The sequence below is a fragment of the Canis lupus genome, chromosome 7, assembly GCF_011100685.1.
Source record: "Canis lupus familiaris isolate Mischka breed German Shepherd chromosome 7, alternate assembly UU_Cfam_GSD_1.0, whole genome shotgun sequence".
Classification (NCBI taxonomy): domain Eukaryota; kingdom Metazoa; phylum Chordata; class Mammalia; order Carnivora; family Canidae; genus Canis; species Canis lupus.
The window spans coordinates 8,650,051-8,672,710 of record NC_049228.1 but is presented as its reverse complement, the minus strand read 5'-3'; the positions used below and the strand labels follow the sequence as shown (position 1 = coordinate 8,672,710).

General features: G+C 36.5%; 1 protein-coding gene and 1 long non-coding RNA gene across 5 annotated transcripts in view; one reads left to right on the top strand and one right to left on the bottom strand.

Moving 5' to 3' along the window:
* Window positions 1-6,551, top strand: part of LOC111096616 — a 29,011-nt gene extending 22,460 nt beyond the window's left edge. The window contains exon 4 of the long non-coding RNA XR_005361889.1: window positions 6,227-6,551. This is a non-coding gene — a long non-coding RNA (uncharacterized LOC111096616). The remainder of the gene's footprint in view (window positions 1-6,226) is intronic.
* A 5,959-nt stretch (window positions 6,552-12,510) lies between these two features.
* The window catches only part of SYT14 (synaptotagmin 14), a 210,311-nt gene continuing 200,161 nt past the window's right edge, over window positions 12,511-22,660 (bottom strand). For all 4 annotated transcript variants that reach the window (XM_038542053.1, XM_038542052.1, XM_038542054.1 and 1 more), the window contains one exon: window positions 12,511-21,898. In XM_038542053.1, the coding sequence (XP_038397981.1) occupies window positions 21,585-21,898 (314 nt within the window). In that variant the 3' untranslated portion in view covers window positions 12,511-21,584. The remainder of the gene's footprint in view (window positions 21,899-22,660) is intronic.

The following is a 22,660-nucleotide window of genomic DNA, read 5'->3' as shown; positions in this document are numbered from 1 at the left end:
TCTGCCGTATTCTCTCACAGTGCTTGATTTGGAGCCCAGCTGCCAGGCTGTCCGGAAGCCCAGGCCCCAGCTGAGGTCCCAGCTGACAGCACCAACCACCAGGCATGTGGATGAGTCTTCAGATGATTCTAGACTCTAGCCATCAAGTGACCTGCAGCCTTTGAGTCCCCCCAGTCGATGCCATGTAGACCAGGAAGCAGCTGTCCTTTCCATGCCACTCACAAAATGCAGACTTGTGAGCAAATTCACACAGTTTTCAAAGCCACTTAGTTTGTAGTGCTCTTTTATGCACAATGGGAAACTGGAACAAGGAGAATGGATATGCACATTGTGGTATATCCATAGTATGGGATATTATTATTATCCAGCCATAAAAAGGAACAGATCACTGAGACATGCAACAACCCAGATGAATCTCAAAGAGCTGATAATGAACAAAAGGAGCTGGACATGCAGAGTATGTACTGCATGATTCCATTTATTTGAAATTCTAGAAAAAACAGAATTAATGTAAGATGAAAACATTGAGCAGTGGTTGCTTCGGGGTGCAACTAACAAGTGATCAAGACAACATTCGTGGTGGATGGAAATGGTCTATGTTGTGATAGAGATGGAGGTTGTTAAGGTGCCTCCATAGTCAAAATCACACAGCTAACGTTTGTGTATTTCAATGTATGTGAAATTTATCTTAAAAACTAAAAAATAATAAAAACTAAGTGGGAGTGGGGAACAAGTGAAGATATAGAGGATGTAAGAATGACAAAATATTGTTAACTATTAAATCTGGGGGAGCAGTACATAAAATTTTATTTTTCTATTTTCTTTACTTTGCATACGTTTTATTTTATTTTATTTTTTTTTGATCCTCCTGGGGGATCTTTTTTTTTAATAATTTTTATTTATTTATGATAGTCACACACAGAGAGAGAGAGAGAGGCAGAGACACAGGCAGAGGGAGAAGCAGGCTCCATGCACCGGGAGCCCGACGTGGGATTCGATCCCGGGTCTCCAGGATCGCGCCCTGGGCCAAAGGCAGGCGCCAAACCGCTGCCCCACCCAGGGATCCCTTTGCATACGTTTTAAATTTGCTGCCTATGTTCAACTGGCTACTTCTAAATCTCAATTTCCTTGATAATGTGTACTTCCTTTTTGACATCGCATTCATGTATTAGATCCTTATTGAATTCTTTCTGATGTGCTCTCATCCCAATGAAGAACCAACCACCATAGCGTCTGAGTCCTTGGCACCATTTATAGGCTTCTATAATTGCATCTTTAACAATTATTTGCCTTGTGTGGTTTTCAGGTCAGTTTCCAACAGACTTCATTTGGGAAAGAACCATATATTTTCTGTATGTATGTATGTATTTAAAGATTTTATTTATTCATGAGAGAGATAGATGGCATGTGAGCAAGTGGGGGGAGGGGCAGAGGGAGAAGGAGAAAATCTCAAGCAGACTCTGCTCTGAGTGTGGAGCCCAACATAGGGCTCAATTCCAGGCCTCAATTGGCTCAATTCCAATTCTCAACTCTGAGATCATGACCTGATCTGAAATCGAGTTGGATGCTCAGCCAACTGACAACTCAGGTGCCCCTTTATTTATATCTCTGAGATGAATACAGTCTTAAACTCATGGTAGATGTTTAACAACTATTTGTTGAGGTGCCTGGGAGGCACAGTCAATTAAGCCTCTGACTCTTGGTTTCGACTCAGATCATGAGATCGGGCCTGCCTGGGGCCCCGAGTCGGGTTCCAACTTCAGCGTGGTGTCTGCTTGAGATTCTTTCTCCCTCTCCCTTCCCCTTCTGCTTGTGCTCGCTCTCTCTCTAGAATAAATAAATCTTTAAAAAAATTATTTGTTAAATGAATCAGTCCAAGTAAAAATAGTTTTGATATTTTACTTTTATCAAATAATAAGAAAAAACTGATATCACAAAATCTATAGTATAGGTTTGGACTATAAATGGTTAAAGTCCTCTGTAAAGTATGAAAATGTCCATAAGAAGACTTTACACACACATACATTCTCTCATACTCACACATCTATTCTGAAATCCTATCACTTGTATCCATAATTAATAAATATTCTAGGGTACAGTTTCGGATTCATTTAAAACATATGTCCACTGAAGTTGAACATATTTTTCGCTGTTTTCAAATTCTCTGAATATCTACATGCATGTACGATAACTTTCAGTTAACCAAATGTGAAAGTACTTTGTTTTTTTGTTTTTGTTTTTTTTTTAATATAAATTTATTTTTTATTGGTGTTCAATTTAGTACTTTGGGTGAACACACATTGCATAGTTTGAGAGCAACTATGCTACTACTCAGTAGTTAAAAATAATTCTGTTTTGTTTAAATATAACTTTTGCCTAAAAGCCTGTAAATAATTAATTTGAATCATCATAGTCATTTTGTGATTCAAAAATAAAAAGTAAGATAAGTGGTATAAAATGTAGAGTCATAAAGTAAGCCCTTACCCTCAATAGATAATTAAGTAGAAGCTCAGATGTCAAAGATTAAGAGGATGTTAAGATAGTTCAAAAGGATCTAGAGGATGGAAAAGCTGGAAAATAGGATTTATTGAATGTATTAGTATTATGTAGACTGAAGATTGCTGATTTAATAATGTCCCTCAAGCGTACAAAGTTATTCTGCTAAAGATCACAAATTTCCTTTCATTAAGCATGAAAAGATAGATAAAGAAATAAAACAACATAAACACTTACTAGGTAAATGCTAGATAACCCGAGTCAAGTCACTTAAATTCATAATTCTGTGTAAGTAATATCTCCAGGTGAGAAAATAAGTCCAGGTGATTAAAAATCTTTCCAAGGACTTATGCTTTCAGCTCCAAGGTGTAGTGCTTGGACTTTGTCACTCATATTCTTAAAGAAAAAAGGTGAAAAAACTGAAAATAAATTACTTTTCTTGTTTGGAAATTGAACATACTTCTAAATAACACCTGGGTCAAAGAAATGTCTCAAAAGAAAAGAAAGCTTTAAACTAAATGAAAATGAAAAATACAACTTATAAAAATTTGTGGGATACAGGAAAGCAGTGCTTAAAGGGAAATTTACCAATTTAAATGCATATACTAGAAAATAAAGAGGATCTAAAACCAATCATTTAAATTTCTACCTTAACAGACTAGAAAAAAAAGACCAATTTAAACCTAAAGCAAACAGAATAGAATAATAAAAATCTAACTGAAATCAATGGAATTGAAAATAGGAAATGAATACAGAAAATCGAAAAGCAACAGATGGCCTCAGAAAATCTCAGTAAAATTGAAAATCTTCTAGTTAGGCTAGCTTAGGAATCAAAGAGGGAGAGAGAGAAAGAAAGAGAAAGAGGGAGAGAAAAGAAGGAGGGAGAGAAAAAAGTGGGGAGGGAGGGAAGACACAAATCACTAACATCAGAAATGAAAGAAGGGATATCACTACAGTTCCTACACACATGAAGTACGTAACAATGGAATATTATTAACTGCTCTGTGCCCACAAATTGGATAACTTAGATGAAATGGACACATTTTTTGAAAGACACAGAGTATAAAAATTCATCCAAAAAAGAAATAAATAGGCCTAAATCTAAATAGGCCTTAATCTATTAAAAAATGGAATAAATAATTAATAACTTTCAAAAAGAGAGTGCCAGGCCCAGACAGTTTCACAGATACCTTTCACCAAACATTTATGAGACCAGCATTAACCCCATACCAAAACCAGATAAGGATATTACAAAGAGGAAACTACAAACCAGTATTTCTCACAACAGATGTCAAAATCCTCAACAAAATATTAGCAAATTGAATATAATGATATATTACAAAAATTATACACCATGACCAATTGAGATTTGTTCCATGTATGCAAGGCTGGATCAACATTAGAAAAGCAACCAATGTAAGAAGAAAACCGTATGATCATTATCAATCGATGGAGGAAAAGCATTTGACAACATTCAACATGTACTCATGATAACAACTCTTGACAAACTGAAAACAAAGGAAAACTTCAACTTGATAAAGAACATCTACAAAAACATACAGTGAACACACTTAATGGTGAGAGATTAGATACCGTCCCCCTAAGTCTAGGACGAGGCAATGATGTTCTCTGTCAGGATTCTTATTCAGTGTTGAGTACTGGAAGTGCTAGCTAGTCCAATAAGTAAAGGAAATAAAATATATACATTGGGAAGGAAGACATAAAATAGTCTGTGTTTGCAGATGATGTAATTGTCTATGTAGAAAATTCCAAAGAATTAACAATAACAACAAAAAAACTCAAAACTAATAAGCGAGTACACAAGGTCATAGGACCAAGATTAATATACAAGTAAATTGCTTTCTGACAAACCAGTGATGAACAACTGAAACTTGAACTTTATTTTATTTTTTAAAAAGTTATTATTATTATTTTTTAAAGATTTATTTATTTATTTATTCATGATAGACAGAGAGAGAGAGGGAGAGAGAGGCAGAGACACAGGCAGAGGGAGAAGCAGGCTCCATGTAGGGAGCCCGATGCAGAACTCGATCCTGGGACTCCAGGATTGTGCCCTGGGCCAAAGGCAAGTGCCAAACCACTGAGCCACCCAGGGATCTCCTGAAACTTGAAATTTAAAAAGCTACCATTACCATTTACAATAGCACTAGAGAAATATGAGGTTATAAACATAGTAGGTATGGGATCTATATTTAGAAAGCTGCACAACTCAGATGAAGACATCACCCACAGGTTTAAGTAAATGAAGAGATATATTGCTTCTTGGATTAAAGACTATTATTAAGATGTCAATTCTTTCCCAGTTGATCTATAGATTCAACCCAATCTCAGTCAAAATTGCAACAAACTAGGGGGACCTGGGGGCTCAATCAGATAAGTACCCAACTCTTAATTTTGGCTCAGGTCATGATCTCAGGTCATGAGATTGAGCCCTGTGATGGAATCAGGTTATGAAATTGAGCCCCGCGATAGGATCAGATGAGCCCCATGATGGGATGGCATCAACACATGGAGCCTGCTTGAGATTCTCTCTCTTTTCCTCACCCTCTGTCCTTCCCCACTGTGTATGCTCGCTCCCTCTCTCTTTAACCAAAAAAAAAAAAGCCTATATACTATAGTCAACTCATCTTTGGCAAAGGAGTAAAGGCAATTCAATAGAGAAAAGAAGTAGTTGTGGAATAATTGTACACCCACATGCAAAAAATAAGCCTCGACACAGAGCTTTATATCTTTCCATTTTTCCCTTCAAAACAGATTCTAGGCATAAATATAAAATGCAAAACTATAAACTTCTACGAAAAAGCAAAGCAAAACTAATAATCTACTCACAATGACAGGGATATGTCAAAAGGACACAGGAGCCAAATGAAAGGGTCGCCAAAAGCGACCTCTCTTTGTCCTGATCGCCAAAGCTGGAACAATTTGAAAAATGAAATAAATATAGTGTTATATACCCAAAGCATAAAATATCTGTGAAGGGCACCTGGGCAGCTCAGTCAGTTAAGTGGCAGACTCTTGATATCGGCTCAGGTCATGATCTCAGGGTTGTGAGATCAAGCCCAGCCTGGGGCTTTGCCCTCAGCTGGGGAGCCTCCTTGTCCCTCTCCCTTTGCTCCTTCTGTTGCTCTCTCTCTCTAAAATCAATCAATCTTTTAAAAATTTTTGTGGTATCAGATTTTTAAAATCAATAATCCCTTATTGATATTAAATAAGTAATTGAATAAATAAATAGAAGAGAATGGGAGGTTGGTTGGGTGGTTCAGTGGTTGAGTGTCTGCCTTGGGCTCAGGACGTGATCCTGGGGTCCTGGGATTGGGTCCTGCATTGGACACCCCACAGGGAGCCTGCTTCTCCCCCTGCCTGTGTGTCTCTGCCTCTCTCTGTGTGTCTCTCATGAATAAAATCTTTAAAAAAATGGGAGAGGAGACAAATCTTCTGTGCAGAATTCCAAATAATATACCTAGATATGCTGCCCTCAAGAAAGTAGAGCATAACTCCTTAAGTGTGGGCACACAGACACTTCCTTCCAAAGACTACAAAATACAAAAGGAGAAAAGAGTAACTTTATGGTGGAGAAATCTGACAGACACCACCTCAGTCAGGTGGTCAAAGGTCAATGTCCACAGTGATAGCTGATGTTGCTAGTATGTATCTTTGATATGATGTATTGAAAATGACATTTTCTCTCTATGGTGGTCTTCCATCCTAGAGTCCACAACCTCAGTCCAATCATAAGAGAAACATCAGACAGATTCCAATTGAGGGACATTCTACAAAATACCTCACCAAATATTCACTAAAATACTCTTCAAAATTGTCAAGGTCATCAAAAACAAGGAAAAGTGAGAAACTGTCAGTCAAGAGGAGCCTAAGGAGACAGGATAACTAAGTGTAATGTGATGTCCTGAAACAGAAAAAAGGACATGAAGTAAACTAATGAAATCTGATGAAGCAATGGATTTAGTTAATAACACGTCAATATTGTTTTGTTAATTGTAACAAATGTGTCTGAGTAATGTAAGGTGTCTAGAGGAAACTGGGTGCAGAGTATATGGTAACTCTGGGTTATCATCTTATTTTTTCTGTAAATCTAAAATTGTTCTAAAATAAAGTTTATTTAAAATTAGTAAGTTTAGGGCACCTGGCTTAGTTAGTACACCATATAATTCTTGATCTCAGAGTCGTGAGTTCAAGCCTCACACTGGGCATGGAGCCTACTTAAAAAAAGATAAAGAAAATCAATTTAGTTTTAGCTTAATATATTGTTTTATTAAAAATTATAGCTATATCAGAAATGGAGTTTTCATGAATTAATGAACGAGCAGAAGTCACAGAGGCTATGGAGTTCCCTAAGTCAAATTTCATGGTTAAACAAGAAATCTTTTCATTTCGGGTGTTATGAAAATGTTTCAAAAATGTATTTGCATATTTTTCTTGCCTTGGTAAATAATGCACATTAAACATAACCTTTTTTGGATGATTCTGTGCAATTAAAATAAATACCCAAAAATAAAGACAAAAAGCAAAACACCAAAAATCCCCTCCTTGCCCAAACTTTCCCAAGGCCTCAAACTCGATTGAAAACAGATTCGTTAATGTGGGTTATGCCTAGATACTGTGCCACCATGCAGGTGTGAATGACACAGGTCAATACATTGTACCGTCGGAGGGCTCACGCACAGCCCAGTGAGAGGTGGCGACCGCTCTCAGCTCCTGTGAGTTACTCATTCCAGTGCTTTGCGTGAAGCCCCAAACCCATTCTAGTTTTTACCTCTTTCCTCAGTTCCAACCCTTTGTTTCCAAATCATGGACATTTTCCACAAATGTCATTTGACTTTTGTTAACGACTCAGCTTCTTCTCTGGGCTCCTTTCTTGGGTGACCCCATTCCTCACTCACCTCCTCAAAACCACTCTATTTCATTCCATCCTCTCACAATGATCACCCCCACGACCCGGGTTCACTCAGTCATCACATCCCAGAAACCCTTTATAGTGTCACAAATCTCACTTAAAAAAAAAAAAAAGATTGTATTTTTTAAAAGTAATCTCTACCCAATGTGGGGCTGGAACTCACCACTCTGAGATCAAGATTCGTATAACTGAACTAGCCAGGTGCCCCTTACAAATCTCACTTAAAAAAAAATTCTCTACCCACCTTACGGTTGTAAAGCTGCTGGCACTGTACTTCATATCTAGTTACATAAGATTTTAAAAATGCGTGGGTTTAAAGAAAATGGCTCCCCTAGTGACCCATTAGACTACCCTTCTTAAACTCACTCATTCATGGAAATAAGTCCAAAAGTCTCCGGACAGGATTCAGTGTGGCCATCACCTTGCCTTAATTCTGCTGAGTGATTTGTTTGCTGCTTGATTTCCTCCTCCCCTCAATCTGGAGTTTTCTTTTTTTTTTTTTTAATTTTTATTTATTTATGATAGTTACACAGAGAGAGAGAGAGAGGCAGAGACACAGGCAGAGGGAGAAGCAGGCTCCATGCACCGGGAGCCCGATGTGGGATTCGATCCCGGGTCTCCAGGATCGCGCCCTGGGCCAAAGGCAGGCGCCAAACCGCTGCGCCACCCAGGGATCCCCAATCTGGAGTTTTCTAACGTTCTTATTGCTTCACTTCTGTCTCTAGGGTTGATGCCTAGGTTTTAGCTGCTTCTCTGGCTTTCAACCCATCACCTTATCTCTTGGCTCACAGTTCAACTCGCTTCTCTTGGCTTGCTCAAATTGGGGAGACAAGTACTTTGAATTACTCTTATAGCCTTAGAGTCGCTCCTAAAAATAACTTCTTCAGGGAGTGGGGGCAGACAGTGTTCCTGGGACCTACCTCGTTCTTTGGTTTTGGTCCTCCCAAGTCAGGTGTCAGACTTGTCCTTCCTCAGACTGTATGGCAGTTTTGTGCTGTTGGCTATAGCACTGCCATATTTGCTTCAGAAGCCAGCAAACCATGGAACCATGAACTCACCTATAGTGTTAAGGTAGGTGCTAAAAGCACAAAATAGACCTGAAATTGGTACCAGCTCAAGTACACAGTTTGTTTCTTGTCCACGTAGCACGTCTTTAGAAGAAACTATTGGCTGTTGGAAAGATGATGTCCAAGCCGTGATTCCAGGATGTAGGCTCTTCTTGTATTAGGGCTCCACTGTCCTGTTGGACATTCATCATCATCTGTAACCAGCTAATGATGGGGAAAGAGACCCTGAAGGAGGCATTTGACCTAGAAATGAGGTGTCTCTCTCTCCCACTCATGTTCCATTTGGCTAGAACTTGGTCACATAGCTACAAACATCTGCAAGAAAGGCTGGCAAGTGTGGTCTAGTGTGTGTCCAGGAGGAGGAGAACAGAAATTTTGTTATATAGCTTACATTCTTCCTAAGGAAAACAACCTCAAGTCCCATCCAGTTATTACAAAGTTTTCCAAATCCTGTTATCTCTGGTGAGGCTCTCTCCTTTACATCATGCTCAGTGACCTGGGACTTTAAAGACAAATTATCTGCTCCCCAACCTCCACCAAATATACAATGTACAGCAGGAAGTTGCTAAGTGCAATTAAAGTTCTCATTTGAAAAAGGGAAGAATGAGAAACTTAATAGCCAAGGATTTGTAGTAGGGAATTGGGGGACCCCTACTTCCCTCTTAGCAGAGGAGTTTGTTTTGTGTTTAGAAAGGAAGAAGGGGAGGGAAAGATGGAGAGAGGAGGAGCATAGGGAGATGGAGAGCCCATGGGGCTCCATCTCACAACCCTGAAATCGTGATCTGAGCCAAAATCAAGTCAGATACTTAACTGACTAAGTCACCCAGGGGCCCCAGCAGAGGAATTTGGATTTACTCTGGATCTTTTCTCTGAGAGAAGCTCCCACATTCTCCATGGCCTTCTGCTCTGACCTCTGGGAAGGTTTACATGCGGTGGTTTCATTTGAAGCAGGTGCTAAGAACTGTCTCCTTCCTGGGGGTTATACAACTTTCATAGCTTGCTTCATGAGCATCCAAGTTTCCCTGAGATTGCTCTGAAATAAGAGGCAACACTCTATTTACTTATAAAGATTTTCTTTATTTTAGGGAGAGAGAGAGTGAGAAGTAGGCTCCATGCTGAGCACAGAGCTCGGTGCGGGACTCAATCCCACGACCCTGACATCATGACCTGAGTCGAAACCAAGAGTGGGTCACTTGGCCGACTGTACCACGCAGTGCCCCAAGAGGCAACACTTTATTTTATTTATTTTATTTTATTTTATTTTATTTTATTTTATTTATTTTATTTTATTTTATTTTATTTTTTTGAGGCAACACTTTAAATAGATTCTGATCTTTGCCATATGGTGAGTCCCTTTGTTTAGCTGTGCAGTCTTGACGAGTCTTTCTTCCTGAAGACCTCTTTTGGGGTCTTAATATGTGGGGTTCAGAAGCAGGAGACTTTTCCAGCCCCTAAGGCACTTAATCTTGGGGCTCTCTCCATTCCCTTTGGTCTTTGCAAGAAAACCATTGATTTTCTGCCCGGGTTTATTTATATTTTTCAGCAGAAACCATCTCGAATATACTGTTATTCTGGCTCTTTCCGTTCATTTCTCCTGAACTACAGGTTCCTAGTCACACCGACCCCCTTCTTAGCACAACACACAACTGTTTCATCTCGTGTTTTGCTCCCCCAGGATACGGGTTACAGCTTTCTGTCTGCTGTAGCTATTCCCCACAGCTAGCTGCTTGGCTGCTAAGCCAACCTAACATACTGTAAACATCCATTCTCACAGAACCCCCTGGAAGGTCCCAATATTTGTTTTGGTTTCGATTGTTTGTAGTAACAAGTGGACTCTAAAATGTGTAATGGCTCAAATACAATAGAAGTTATTCTTCTCACTTATGTTAACATTCCAAGGCAAATACATCTGGTTGTCTCTTTCCTGTGAAGTGACTCAGTGACCCAGAATCTTTCCAACTGGTGGCTCTGCTGTGTCCTGGGCTTTCATTTTCCTCTGTATCCAGCCAGTGGGAAGCGAAAGGAGGCATGGAAAAGGCACATTTATTTCTTAAAAAGCCTCTTCGAAATTGGTGTGCGTCATGTCTGCTCATACTCTGCTGGCTAGACCTCAGTCATATGGCCAGTCCTAATTTCAAGGGAGGCCAAGAAATGTAAAGTAGTCATAGGACACAAGAAAGGAAAACATGGATTTTGGTAAAGACTGGGCAGTTTCTATCACTGCCCAATTAAAAGGATTATTAAAAGGATTGCTTGGAAAGTTTTCCCTTAGATATGTTTTTCTTATGTCAATTTAATTTATGCCTTCATTTCCCCCCTCTTATTAATAATAAGTTTATGAGATTCTTAAAAAATTCGTCCCCGTTTATTTGGCTTTTAATTACATAGAAGCATTTAGTGTATTTTATTATAAGTCATTAAAAAAGTACTAATTAAACAAAATCTTTCACATATTTGCTGAGACTTTTTATTTTTAAATTGAGAATTACTTTATTTTCAAATGGGAAACATCATGGAATATTCTGATAGTCTACGGAGAGAAAACGTTGACTTAAATATTTTGCATACTGGAGATGGAAAGTTACAATCAATTTGCAATTAAAACGTAATCTTGAGTGTATATATATATATATAAATAAAATAAGGTATGATGAATACCTAAATCTCTCCACAACAATAAAAACATGATGATTTAATGGTTTTCTAGTCAGAATGCAGATGTGCCTATTTTCTGCTGGAATTTCACTTTATATCAATTGCAATTCTGTGCAAGACAATAAGCCATGACCCAAATGAATATCATTGTTTTTGGAGTAAATGTGTAAGCAAGTCTATTATTTTTGCTTCTTCAACCTTAAATGTCTTAATGGTGGAAACCCAACCTGTTTTGTTTGTGGGGAGGGGAATGAATTCAGCAGCAAGTACTGGGAGGGGAAATACATTCCTTAAACTTAGTTAGAGATTAAATTATGAACCCATTTATTTTAAGCAGAAGTGTTTTATTTTTTGTGTTTCAGTAGAGGCAACTCTACTGAAATTTAATTTTAATTAAAAAAAATTAAGCCAGAGAAATTGAGCTTTGGTGTTCTACTTTTCAAAAAAGTTAACTCAAAAAACAGCTACTGGTTAATTTTTGGAACTTAAGATTTAAAGACAATCAGAGGTTAGATAGTATTGCAGCAACTTTAATTTCTGTCAGTTTTAGAGCACCAAAAGTTTAAATTCTTTTCATTATGGAAAACAGTACATGTAAAGTCTGTTTTTATAAATCTCTGTTGCTGGAAATAAAATGGAAAAGGGAATAAAATATGAAAAATATATCTAAACTCAAAGTCTTTAAGAAATAATACAATAAATGCCTAATAAGAAAGAATTGAAAATCAACAAACTGCTATTACCAAATAAAAAGTGATTTTGTCAAATAGAATTGACAATACCAGTATGAATTATGACATGTTCACAGTAAATGGAAGAGCACACTAGGTAACAGTGTATGCATATGCCTATTCCAGCTGAAGATGCTGAGATAATTTTGAAGCTACTTTCATTTTCGACTTCTTTGTGAACTTTATTATTTTAAAAAAAATTCAATTAGCCAACATATAGCAAGCACATCATTAGTTTTAGATGTTGTGCTCAATAATTTATTATTTGCGTACATTTGTGAACTTCAAAGGAGATGATTTTAAAATGTTTAAATTTGCTGTAGTCTGTTTTCTTTGACTTAGAATTAAAGAAAATAAAATGACCCAAACACTGTGATAGCAATGTTTTATAGTGTGTTGAAATGAGATTCCTTTCAAACTTGCCATCTTAATAACATTAACATGTATCCATCCGATATTTGCTTATGTGTTAGACATTATTTTGGGTAATGATCATCGTGACACTTACTTGTCAATGATAAGAATTTGGGCTGGTTTTTGTGTATCATCATCGGAGAAGACAGATTCTTACCCATTCCAAGTGAGTGCTAAAATGTGAAGAAGTTTCTGACAGAAAGGTGAAGAAAAGTAACTTTTAACCCACACAAAAATTTATTCTCTGGAAAATCAAACTGCCATTAAAATCTCCTGGAATTAATATTTTTAACAGTTTTTATATTGTTTACAGAGAGGTCAGTGATTTCTTTACGTAATACAATTATACAAAAGGAAAAAGGCACCGAGACAATCGGTGTATAGATAGTAGAAAAGTAGATAGGAGAATAAAATGCCACATATAGCACATTTTCAATTACATGAAAATGATTAGATATATGCTCATTCTATAAAATGGGTCGTTTCACACACGCATCTGTTTTATATTTTTGACCCCAAATGCAAATGAATATGTGACGATAGTACAACACTTGTGATAACCATAAAGACACTTATATATATTAATAAGATCCATTAATGGTGTAGAGTCACTAGAAAATATGTTGGAGACAATTGAAGACCAAGGGAAATGTTAATCAGCAGTGCATTTCTTCAGGTTGTTTAATAGAGTTTTGCTCACAGAGCATTTAATCTTCACCACACTGTTATAGCCATTATTAGAAAAATAAGTAAGAAAGCTCTGTAGAAACTATACTATTAAGGAAGCTTCTTTGCCTCCAAAAAAGAAAAAAAATAAAGAAAAAGAAAGGAAAAAAAAGAAAGAAAAACAAAGAAACAAGAAGAAAGGAGAGAAGCAAAGTAAGGGGATACTGAATATAAGATTCCACTAATTGACTTTTCCATAAAAAATTACATTATTTTGAGAAATAAAACACAATGCAAGAGTATTGAGCAGGGGTGAACATCATGAGTTTTAGAAAAAGAACAGATCTTAACATTTATTGAGAACCTCAAAGCTCACATAATAATTGGTTCTTCATCAAGACCAACTGAACTGAAAAGAAACATTGATAACACTTTCTCATTTCAAAATTCTAATAAAAATCCAGCCAAAGTTTGGCTGTCCTCTCTACGACAGTTTTAAAGATTCCTCAAAATGGTTGCCACTATAGTTTCACCACAAAAACAGAAATCATCTAATTAAAATTATGCAGAAACATTATAAATTAATTTTGTAATGCAAGCGACTACTGGAAACTTTCTCGTAGTAAATTTAAAGCAATATTTATGATTTCAAAGTACTGTTAGAAGTATCACCATTATTTTCTAGCTGTGCTTCACATAATTGTTTAAATAAACTTAAATACTAAGCGAGCCAATTTATATGCAAAAGCTACCCTGGTTTCCCCTCGCAAAACAAATGTGACATAATTATAGAATGCTGTAAATGTTCTCAGTATTTGTCCAGAAGGACTGCCCCAAACAAAAACAAACGCCATCTGCCCCCCTCCCTCCCAACACAAGCCTTCCTATGACTCTGTGGTCTGTATTTCAGTTTTCCCTTTTTGAAATTCTGCCCAGTGAAGTCAACATTTGACATTTTTTAAAACCATGGCTTTTTAAGGCTTCCTCCCAAAATTAAAAAAAAAAAAAAAAAAAAGTGCAAGTGAGAAGAAGATAGAAGACCAAAAGGAGGGACAAGATGTCCTAAAACCTCATTTCTAAGAAGTTGGCTTCTACTCCTTCATGACTAGAATCACTTGTAGGTATTCGAGTTGTTCCTTTATGCTTTAGGGGTCTTTTTTTCCTATTGGTGTTTATGTGGTACCCTCATCCACATTAATGAAGGTTATGAACAGGAATCGGTGGTGAGGACCTACCCCCAGGGTATAAAAGGTTGGGTTGTTACTGAAAACAACACCACATGGAGGAGGTGAGCACACTCAGAAGCTCAAAGATGAAGTGCTGGTAAGAGGTTTCACAACCATCCCCCTTCGACCCGATGTGAGGCAAGACAAACAATAAATCTTAGAGGTATGGGAAAATTCTTATTTTCTCATTAAACAAAATAGTCGCATTTAATATTAACTGCTTAATATTGCACTGGATGTTGACTAACTATAATTTATATAAAAATTTGAAGAAAAAAATAGTATTAACTGCTTAGATTTATGGAAATAAGCATTCCAGCAATAGCTGAATATATAAACGGATTTCAGAAAATTATTTTTTCAGTGTATAATGGAGTATTATATTCATCTATTGGGTATTCAATTTAAAAACAATGTGTCAGCTGAGAGATCCCATGTTAAAGGAATAAACAGAAAGGTAGTAAGGGGTTTTCTTTTTAAAGTAGTCTTGAATATTTAAAAGACAAGCTCAAACATCAAATACCAATCAGAATAATAAAGAAAAGGGTGAAGAAGGAAAGTAAAATAATAGGACAATTTAAGATACAGACTGTCAACCTGACATGGAAATAATGTCAAAAATTTTGCAAAACTATTGCCATAGCAGTGACTTTGTTTGCAGTTTAGACATTTTTAATGTGCAAAGGGTTTAGAGTCTATAATAAAATTATGCCAAATCTTTGTTAGATTAATAATCAAGTTTCCTTCTCTGCTCCTGACCCACACAACGTATGAAGGTACTTCACACTAGCAGAGGTAATTGTACAACAACAACTATCACCCAGAGCAACAGTTGACCTCTAGGGATCATGCTTTGCTCCCTCTAGTTGTGGGGAAAACCGGACTGGTCCTCTCACTGTCTGGTTCTTGTGATTTAGGAAAAAAAAAAAAAAAAAAAAAAAGGCAGGGTATCACTTTTCAATAGGTATTATTCAGTTTTTTTTTTTTTTTTTTTTAGGTATTATTCAGTTTTGATGTACTCTGGTATTTGGTGTGAATGTACATGAATCCAGATGGGAAAAAAAGGCAGAGAAGAAGAAAGAAGGAAGGACTGTAAGAAGAAACATACCTGGCTAAGCAGGGAGAGAAAAGAGCAAGATTCATTTTTGATAACAGGCTGATAATTCCAGTCTATCACACGCTTCCACATTAAACTTGCACTAACCAGACCTCAGGTTATAACCAGACCAAACACAACACAGCAGCAGTTACGAAAACAGCCCAATTCCATATCAGATCATTTCAAATATTCAAATAATCTCATTTTTCAGTGGGTTAATCACAGATCTTTGTTGGGGGGGGGGAAACTTTCCAAATGTAAAAAATATTCATGTGAAATATTACAGCAGAGAAGAAGGTATGTCTACATTTTAAATGAGGGAGGATAGAAACTCAGATGAACTGTATACACAGTATTTATTTTTAGAGAAAGAAGAAGGTGTGAGGCTGCTGTATTAATTTGCTATTTGAAATAAAAGATCCTAAGAAAGCAAAAACAATCAAGGAAATAGAGATCAGAGAAGAGGTGACAGAAACATTGGTGATGCTAGGGAAGAAGCCAGCAATGGGGTTCATGTGAGGAGTGTGAGGTCAGGGAAGCCACTGAAGATGATGATAAAAGGCAACAAAGCTTACTATACACAATAAACAATGCCACCATCTATGGTTGTTATAGTTACCTAGGGGTCAGCCTAATTTCACTGAGAATACCGACGAAGATATCATCGGCAAATAGCTCCTCTGACTCTCTTTGTCTTATATTTAACACTGTAAAGACAGCTTCCGGGGGAAATATGTGAACCATAATCCAAAGTAATTTTCAGGAATCATAAAACCAACATAATAGAATTTATTAGTCCAAGGAACACTTTGAAAAAGTCATGTTGAATGTGAATGTACAGGAACTCATAATTAAATATCACTTTTAATGTTTTCGTTATTTTTCTTTTTAAGGAAGCACAAATAGTATATGAGGAGCACTAATCCTAGTCATAATCTCGCTCTTATTTAGCACTATTACGCTTAATCTATGGACACTGAAACGTTGCTATCAGGAATTGTATATCATGAGCTCAATATTCTATACCAAGGTATATCAGATAGAGTTTTCTGGGAAGCTTAATAAGATGTAGATTCATGGGTTCCACTCCACACCAGATGAAAGAAACATCTCTGGAGGTGGGGCTTTGGAAAACAAATTAAGCTCTCAAAATGATTCTGAAACACACTGTAGTTTGGGACACACTATAGTTGTTTCAAATTTCGCTCCTGGGGAGAATATATTCCTTTGTTTGTTCTTGGAGATCCAACTCAAGGGTAATCTTTCCCAGGAAGATTGTTCTGATCCCATGTTGTACCCGTCCACTAAATGTATATCATTCTGTAGTGTCTTCCTAGCTCAGAATGTAAGTAAGCTCCATGAGGGGAAAAAGATTGTCTCTCTAATATACTCTCTCTAACCTGTAGCACTGAGAACAATGCCTGACTCATAGTAGGTCTTCTTGTAAAATAAATGAATAAATAAATCCATGCATTACATAGGATTCATAAAAAATTGAGACCTATATAACAGTGTTATTGATATCTTCTATAGGAAATTAAGTTCGACTCAGTATTTATTATAGGCCTACTATGAGCAAAGGGGCACATATAGATAATAAGACAAGGCATTAACTAAAATTAAGGGAGAAAGACATGTAATAAATTAGCTGTAATCCAGTTAAAACCTTGATAAAGGGTATGTAAGAAGTAAGTTATAATGAGAGCACAGAGGAAGACACAGTCGTTCCTTTCACCACTGATATGGGCAAGATACCTGCTGAAGGACACAGGATATCCACTTCATAGAAAGGTGATCATATACAATTAAAATATCTTAGATTCCCAAAAGTGGACAAGGAGCAGAACAAATTGGTTAACATACTTCCAGAATTTAAGTATAGGCTGAATTTGTAGAGTAAATCAAAGTCATATACAAAGTATTACACAGAGGTACCATTTGTATCCTGAGAAGAAAACACATCCCTGATCTTTTGTGTTTCTCTTTCTCAAGCTCTGATTTTTCCTTCTCTTTTTCTAGTTCTGCCGTCCCGTTATAGTGGGTGGGATGACTGATGAGTGCAATGTTATCCTAACTCCTTTTCTTGTAACTGGTGAAGAGGGATGCCACTGCAGTACACATGTAGTAGAGGTTTTAGAGTAATTTATACCTGGGTTCTAACCCTGGGTCTCCTATTTACCTACTGGATGACCTTGGGCAAGTCTGCTTAATCCCTATGCTGCAGTTTCTTCATCTACAAAACTTGAAAGTATTACTTACTTCATAGCACTGTTGTGAGAATCAAACAAAATAATAAATTATTAGGCTAGACCTTAATACATTATAGCAGATACCACCATCATTATTATACATTTTAGTGGGAACTGATGATGCTTTAAAAGTTAATTTAAAAAAAATGTTTCATAGCATATCTAACTTTCTGCTAAATATTGAGTTTAGTTGGTGGGGTTAATGATGGCTACCTCCGGTATAGGCCATGGTTTGTGAACTGAAAAAAAACCTTCCGGGCAATAACTATCATTGTGAAATAATGTAGTGACTATTGATGAGAAAAATGTCTGTGAATTGCCCATCTAGTCCATGCAGGCAAATGGCAATTTTAGGCGACTAGATCTGTGTCATTTCTACTCATATCTGGGAAAAATTTGTTGGTGACTACTGTTCTTCCTTCATCTAAAATTTATACTTTCAAATAGGCTTTCAGTTCACTTAAAAAGCTACAATATCATTTGGTCTCCACCTTCATCTTACCACCCTCAATCCTGTGACCTCTTCCCTCGTGGGTGCTGTTTTACTTTGCAATCATTGATTATGCTTCTGATTTACTTGATAAGTAAATGAAAGTAATGATGGTGTCAAGAGTATGATTTAAGAGGAAGCCCTGGGCATCTCTCTGCACCAGGCTGGATGAAACCACCCTACCAGGCCCTGCACTTCAACATGTGTGTACCAATCAAGGTAGCTTTGACATTTTCTTACTGGTTTTTCTTTTTTAAAATTGTGGTCCAATTTATTATTTTTGTCACTAAATACAGCATTGTTGAGAATCCACTGAATGTGTAGTAAGAAGACAGGCAAATAAATAGATTTCACACAAAATGTGGACGGTACAGAAGACACAAGAGTATAGAAAAAGCTTCTGAAAGGTAAGACGATATTCTACTAAACAAATTCTTTACTGATCTGAAATACATTTTGTTTCCTGGGCAGTAATAAACAACTACATTTTGCAGCTCATTTGGGAGACAGACAAAGCCTATAATTCTAGGCTTGGAAGCTCCTGTGAATGTCAGTCACTTGCCATATTTGGACTATCTCATTTTATTATAAAACTTAGGGGATTTTAAGAGAACAATAAGAAAGTGGGCTGTCTTTCTCAAGTTTCTGAAACAGCACCTGCTGCCCACTGGTGGGTCCCTATTTGCTGCAAATTGCTGAGATGTAAGATTTTGCCTCTACGCTTCCACGCAAATTTGAGCACACAAAAGAGCAGTAGTGCTGTCTTATACAGTAGATTCAGTAGAGTGAAGTGGGTCTCTCGAGAGCTAGTTAATCTTTTTCTAAAAGAATAGACAAATTTTGGAGAATAATTACTCTAAGTTGTGTCAATCCACATGATAAAAAGATACACATTTTGCTGTGTGTAGAGGAGAATGGCAGCAAATAGCACCCCAAACCAAATATAATTTCTAGTAAATATAGAGAGGAGAAAAATAATCCACAAACTCAATAAATGGTCTTCTAATTATTTATCTGAAAAAGCCAGGGCACCTTCACCTTTAAAAGTGTGTGTGTGTGTGTGTATATGCGTGTAGGCATGTGTGTGTATACAGATACACATACATAGAAATTCATAATCTTTGAGGACTTTGGCAGCTGGGGTGGAGGTAGGGTCCTTCTTGAAAACTTTTAAAATTGTTAATTAATTATTAAGCCATTTTGGAATTGATATCTATACCAGATAACCCCGTAAAGATAGATCAAAAGCACACACATAGTTCTGGGCAGAGGCTGAAGAAAGACAGATGTAGCAAATAATAAGCTAGTTAGGTCTTGTCACTGAAGGAGAAAGCACCGCACTGGTCTCATAATGTGTTCAATTATTGATTAGGCTTTGTTACAGCTACAAATGAGACTAACCCTTTCCATTAGCAGATCCCAGTTCTTAGCAATGCAGTCAGTTGTTTCAAAGGCAGAAAAGATCCCGGTAGCATTAAATGCTTAAATAAAATTTCTCACTGGGGTCTACACCCTACTCTCTTCAAATCTCTTTCCCTACTCTTGCTGAAGCTACATATACGAGATATTTCACCATTTGATCACATTCTAACTTTATAACTTAACTCATTTATTTAAAAAAAGCAACCCTGGAAAAAGCTCATTAGTGTAACAATAAAAGAATGGGTTTTCCTCTTTAATGCAACTTTATAACATACATTCTTAAACCTCATGTCACCCAAGATAGCATTTGTATTTTATCTTATAATTCGTGTATATGAGTGCATAGAGCTGCCATTTTTTAAACTAAAAAATATTAGGAGTTCACTGTCTTTTTGGATTTCTTTTAAGGCCTTTCAGTACAGCCAAGCTGAAGTAATAATGTCTATGCATGGTTTTGTTATTGTGGCAATAACAAGTCCTCAGCTTACAATAATATATAGTGCTTAGTGGGGACTAGGAACAATAATGGTATGCTGCTTTTTAATAACTGGTAAATAGTATATTTTTGTCTAGTTTAATTAGAAATTAGAAAGAAAGAAAATATTTTTCATATATACGAAACATTCTATTTAATAAAGTATATGCATAAAATTATATACTGGGTAAGAAGCTAAATTAAAAAGAAAACAGCTTATAATATTCCTGATTAATTAGAGTTCCTAAATATAAAAACAACAAATGAAAATGCCTTGCCATTTAAAAAAATTAGCACATTATACAACTTTTACATACTTCAGAGGAAATAAAGATCTGTGACATTGTTCTGAGGAATCTTTACATTTATAAAAATCGAAGGCCTAATTTTGCAAATACAACTTTCAAGCTGTATGAGCAAATGTAACTTACATGAAAGGCACAGGATGACGTCACGTTGAAGAACGTATCTGTAAATTTCATAAAATCTAGTCACAGGTCACTAGAAATTTCATAAGGAATCTCAGAACTGTTTTTAACATGATGTTCTGATTGAAACTGAGAACTGGAGAGTCTTTAGATCACAAGTACAAATCGAAATAAGAGTGAAGAAGAGTTAGAGAGAGAACAGTTTCTTACTGGAACGCTACCTGCTTTATGCAGTGTTGGTCACTCCATTCTCAGAGCAGATAATTAACATTTTCTTTAACTTGAACTGTTTTCAATTCTCAACGGCTTATCTACTGTATTTTCTTAGTTTGTAAAAAAATGTATTTTCACATTACTACAATTTTTAAAGAGTCAATTGTTGAAAGAAATTTTAAAGTAAAGTCCTGCTCTATTAGCTTCCTACATTGGAATACAAGAATACAGGAAGTGCTTTCAACAGAAAGTTACGTAGTTCTACAGTACAACCTGTCTAAAAGACTTGCAAGGGACCAGTCCAGTGACTGGGTCTCTTTGGATCAGGCAAAAGCAGAGGCAAATGAAGAAATGAGCTTTTTTTTTTTTTAAATAACATATAAAAAAATTCCTTTATGAAAATGAATACTTGCTTGCACTTGAGATTTAGTGCTGTTGAGAAGAACAGAGGCACAATGAATCTAAGTGCACAGAGGGAAAATGTCTGAAATAAAACAATTCTCTATGTAATTGAAACCCCTCGCCATCGGATATGCCTCATGATAGAGCTGAGACCTACTTTTTCAGATTAAGGAACATTTCCAACACCAGGGATGAGCCAGTCAAAATACGAGTTTCCTGGTTAACAGGACAATCCTAAAACAGTGTTGCAACTAAAAATTCTAATTAAAAAAAAATCACTTATAGTTTTCTTTTTTTTTTTTTTTATGAAATGACTGGCTCTTCTGCTTTTAAAGTAAAATTAACTTCAAACAAAAAGCATGCTCTTAAAACTCTGGAGGACTGTTAACAATGATGATGCAAGTGTCTCATTTCCCAAACAAGCTCTACCAGAGACACATCTTTTCTTCATTTGTGTCAATATTAGATGTTCTTTCCACAGAACTTAAAGCATTCTGGTAGAATGTTGAGGATGAGGCTTCAAAGAACAGCTCTTCTAATGGTGACTAGGTAAAAACAGTAACGCTGCAATCAGAAATAATGCTGCCTTGGATTGTAATTGCTCGTTTATCCTATTCATCATGACTCTAGTAACGCATGCCATCTACACACTTGCTGTCCTTTCGACTCTTTCATTTCAGTCCAGTGATTGAGCTCCTCTTCTCCAGAGCTGTTCAGACCTAAGGAAATCCAGCCTATCATCTCTTTTCTTTTCATGCTGCGTTTGTTATACACAGACAGTATGAGTGTCACATCAGAAAGTTGAAATAGGGCCACTTGAAAAACAAAAGTCTCCTTGTATACTGGATTAGGCTGCCCTCTGCGGATGGATGTCTTGCATTTGGACATCTCTTGACCCATGGAATTCAGGAGAGTTAATTTAACATACGTATCTACAGAAAAAACAAAACAAAACAACATACCACAAATATCATTTGAAACAAACTCAAAACACCTTTCTTGTGACATCTGCTGAGAACATGAAGTATTCATACTTTATAAGGATATGGTGTATACCATGTTTAATGGAAATTCAACGAATTCCATTTTGATGTAGATGCTTATAAAATCTTCTGTGGGTCATAATATCTCAACTTCACTATTTCTGCATTACAGTTAGAATTGAAAGGTATACCTCATAATCCTTCCTCCACCCTCCCACCCTCAATCCTTCCTACCCCCCCACCCCCCCGCCCAAGCCCATCCCCATTTAGCTTCACTAAGCAGGACGTCATAGCATTAATAAACACTTAGCAAGCTCAATTAGCCACAACACTGTCAAGCATTCCACTGTGTTTTCAGAGAATAAGAATAAACAAACAAATAGAAATGAAGGCAAATGGTAAAGAGGAAAAGAAGACAAGAATGCAAAGATGACATCAAAACAGCTTAGGATGAAATGTCAAAAAAATCTCTGCATGGATGTGGTTTTTAAATATATTTTAAAAACATTTAAAAGGGCCAAAATGAAGCCAAATGCATTAAGGGCTCAAAGTTTAGCAAATCAAGTAAAACTTTCTCCTGATTTCATGCAAGAGTACATTTAATGTGCTTTTTGGATAGTTAAAATAAATACTGTAGGATTCTTTTTTGGCAGAATTTAATGTGAAGTTTAAAGTATGGTATTCTTAACTATTTTCATGAGTTACAAAAAA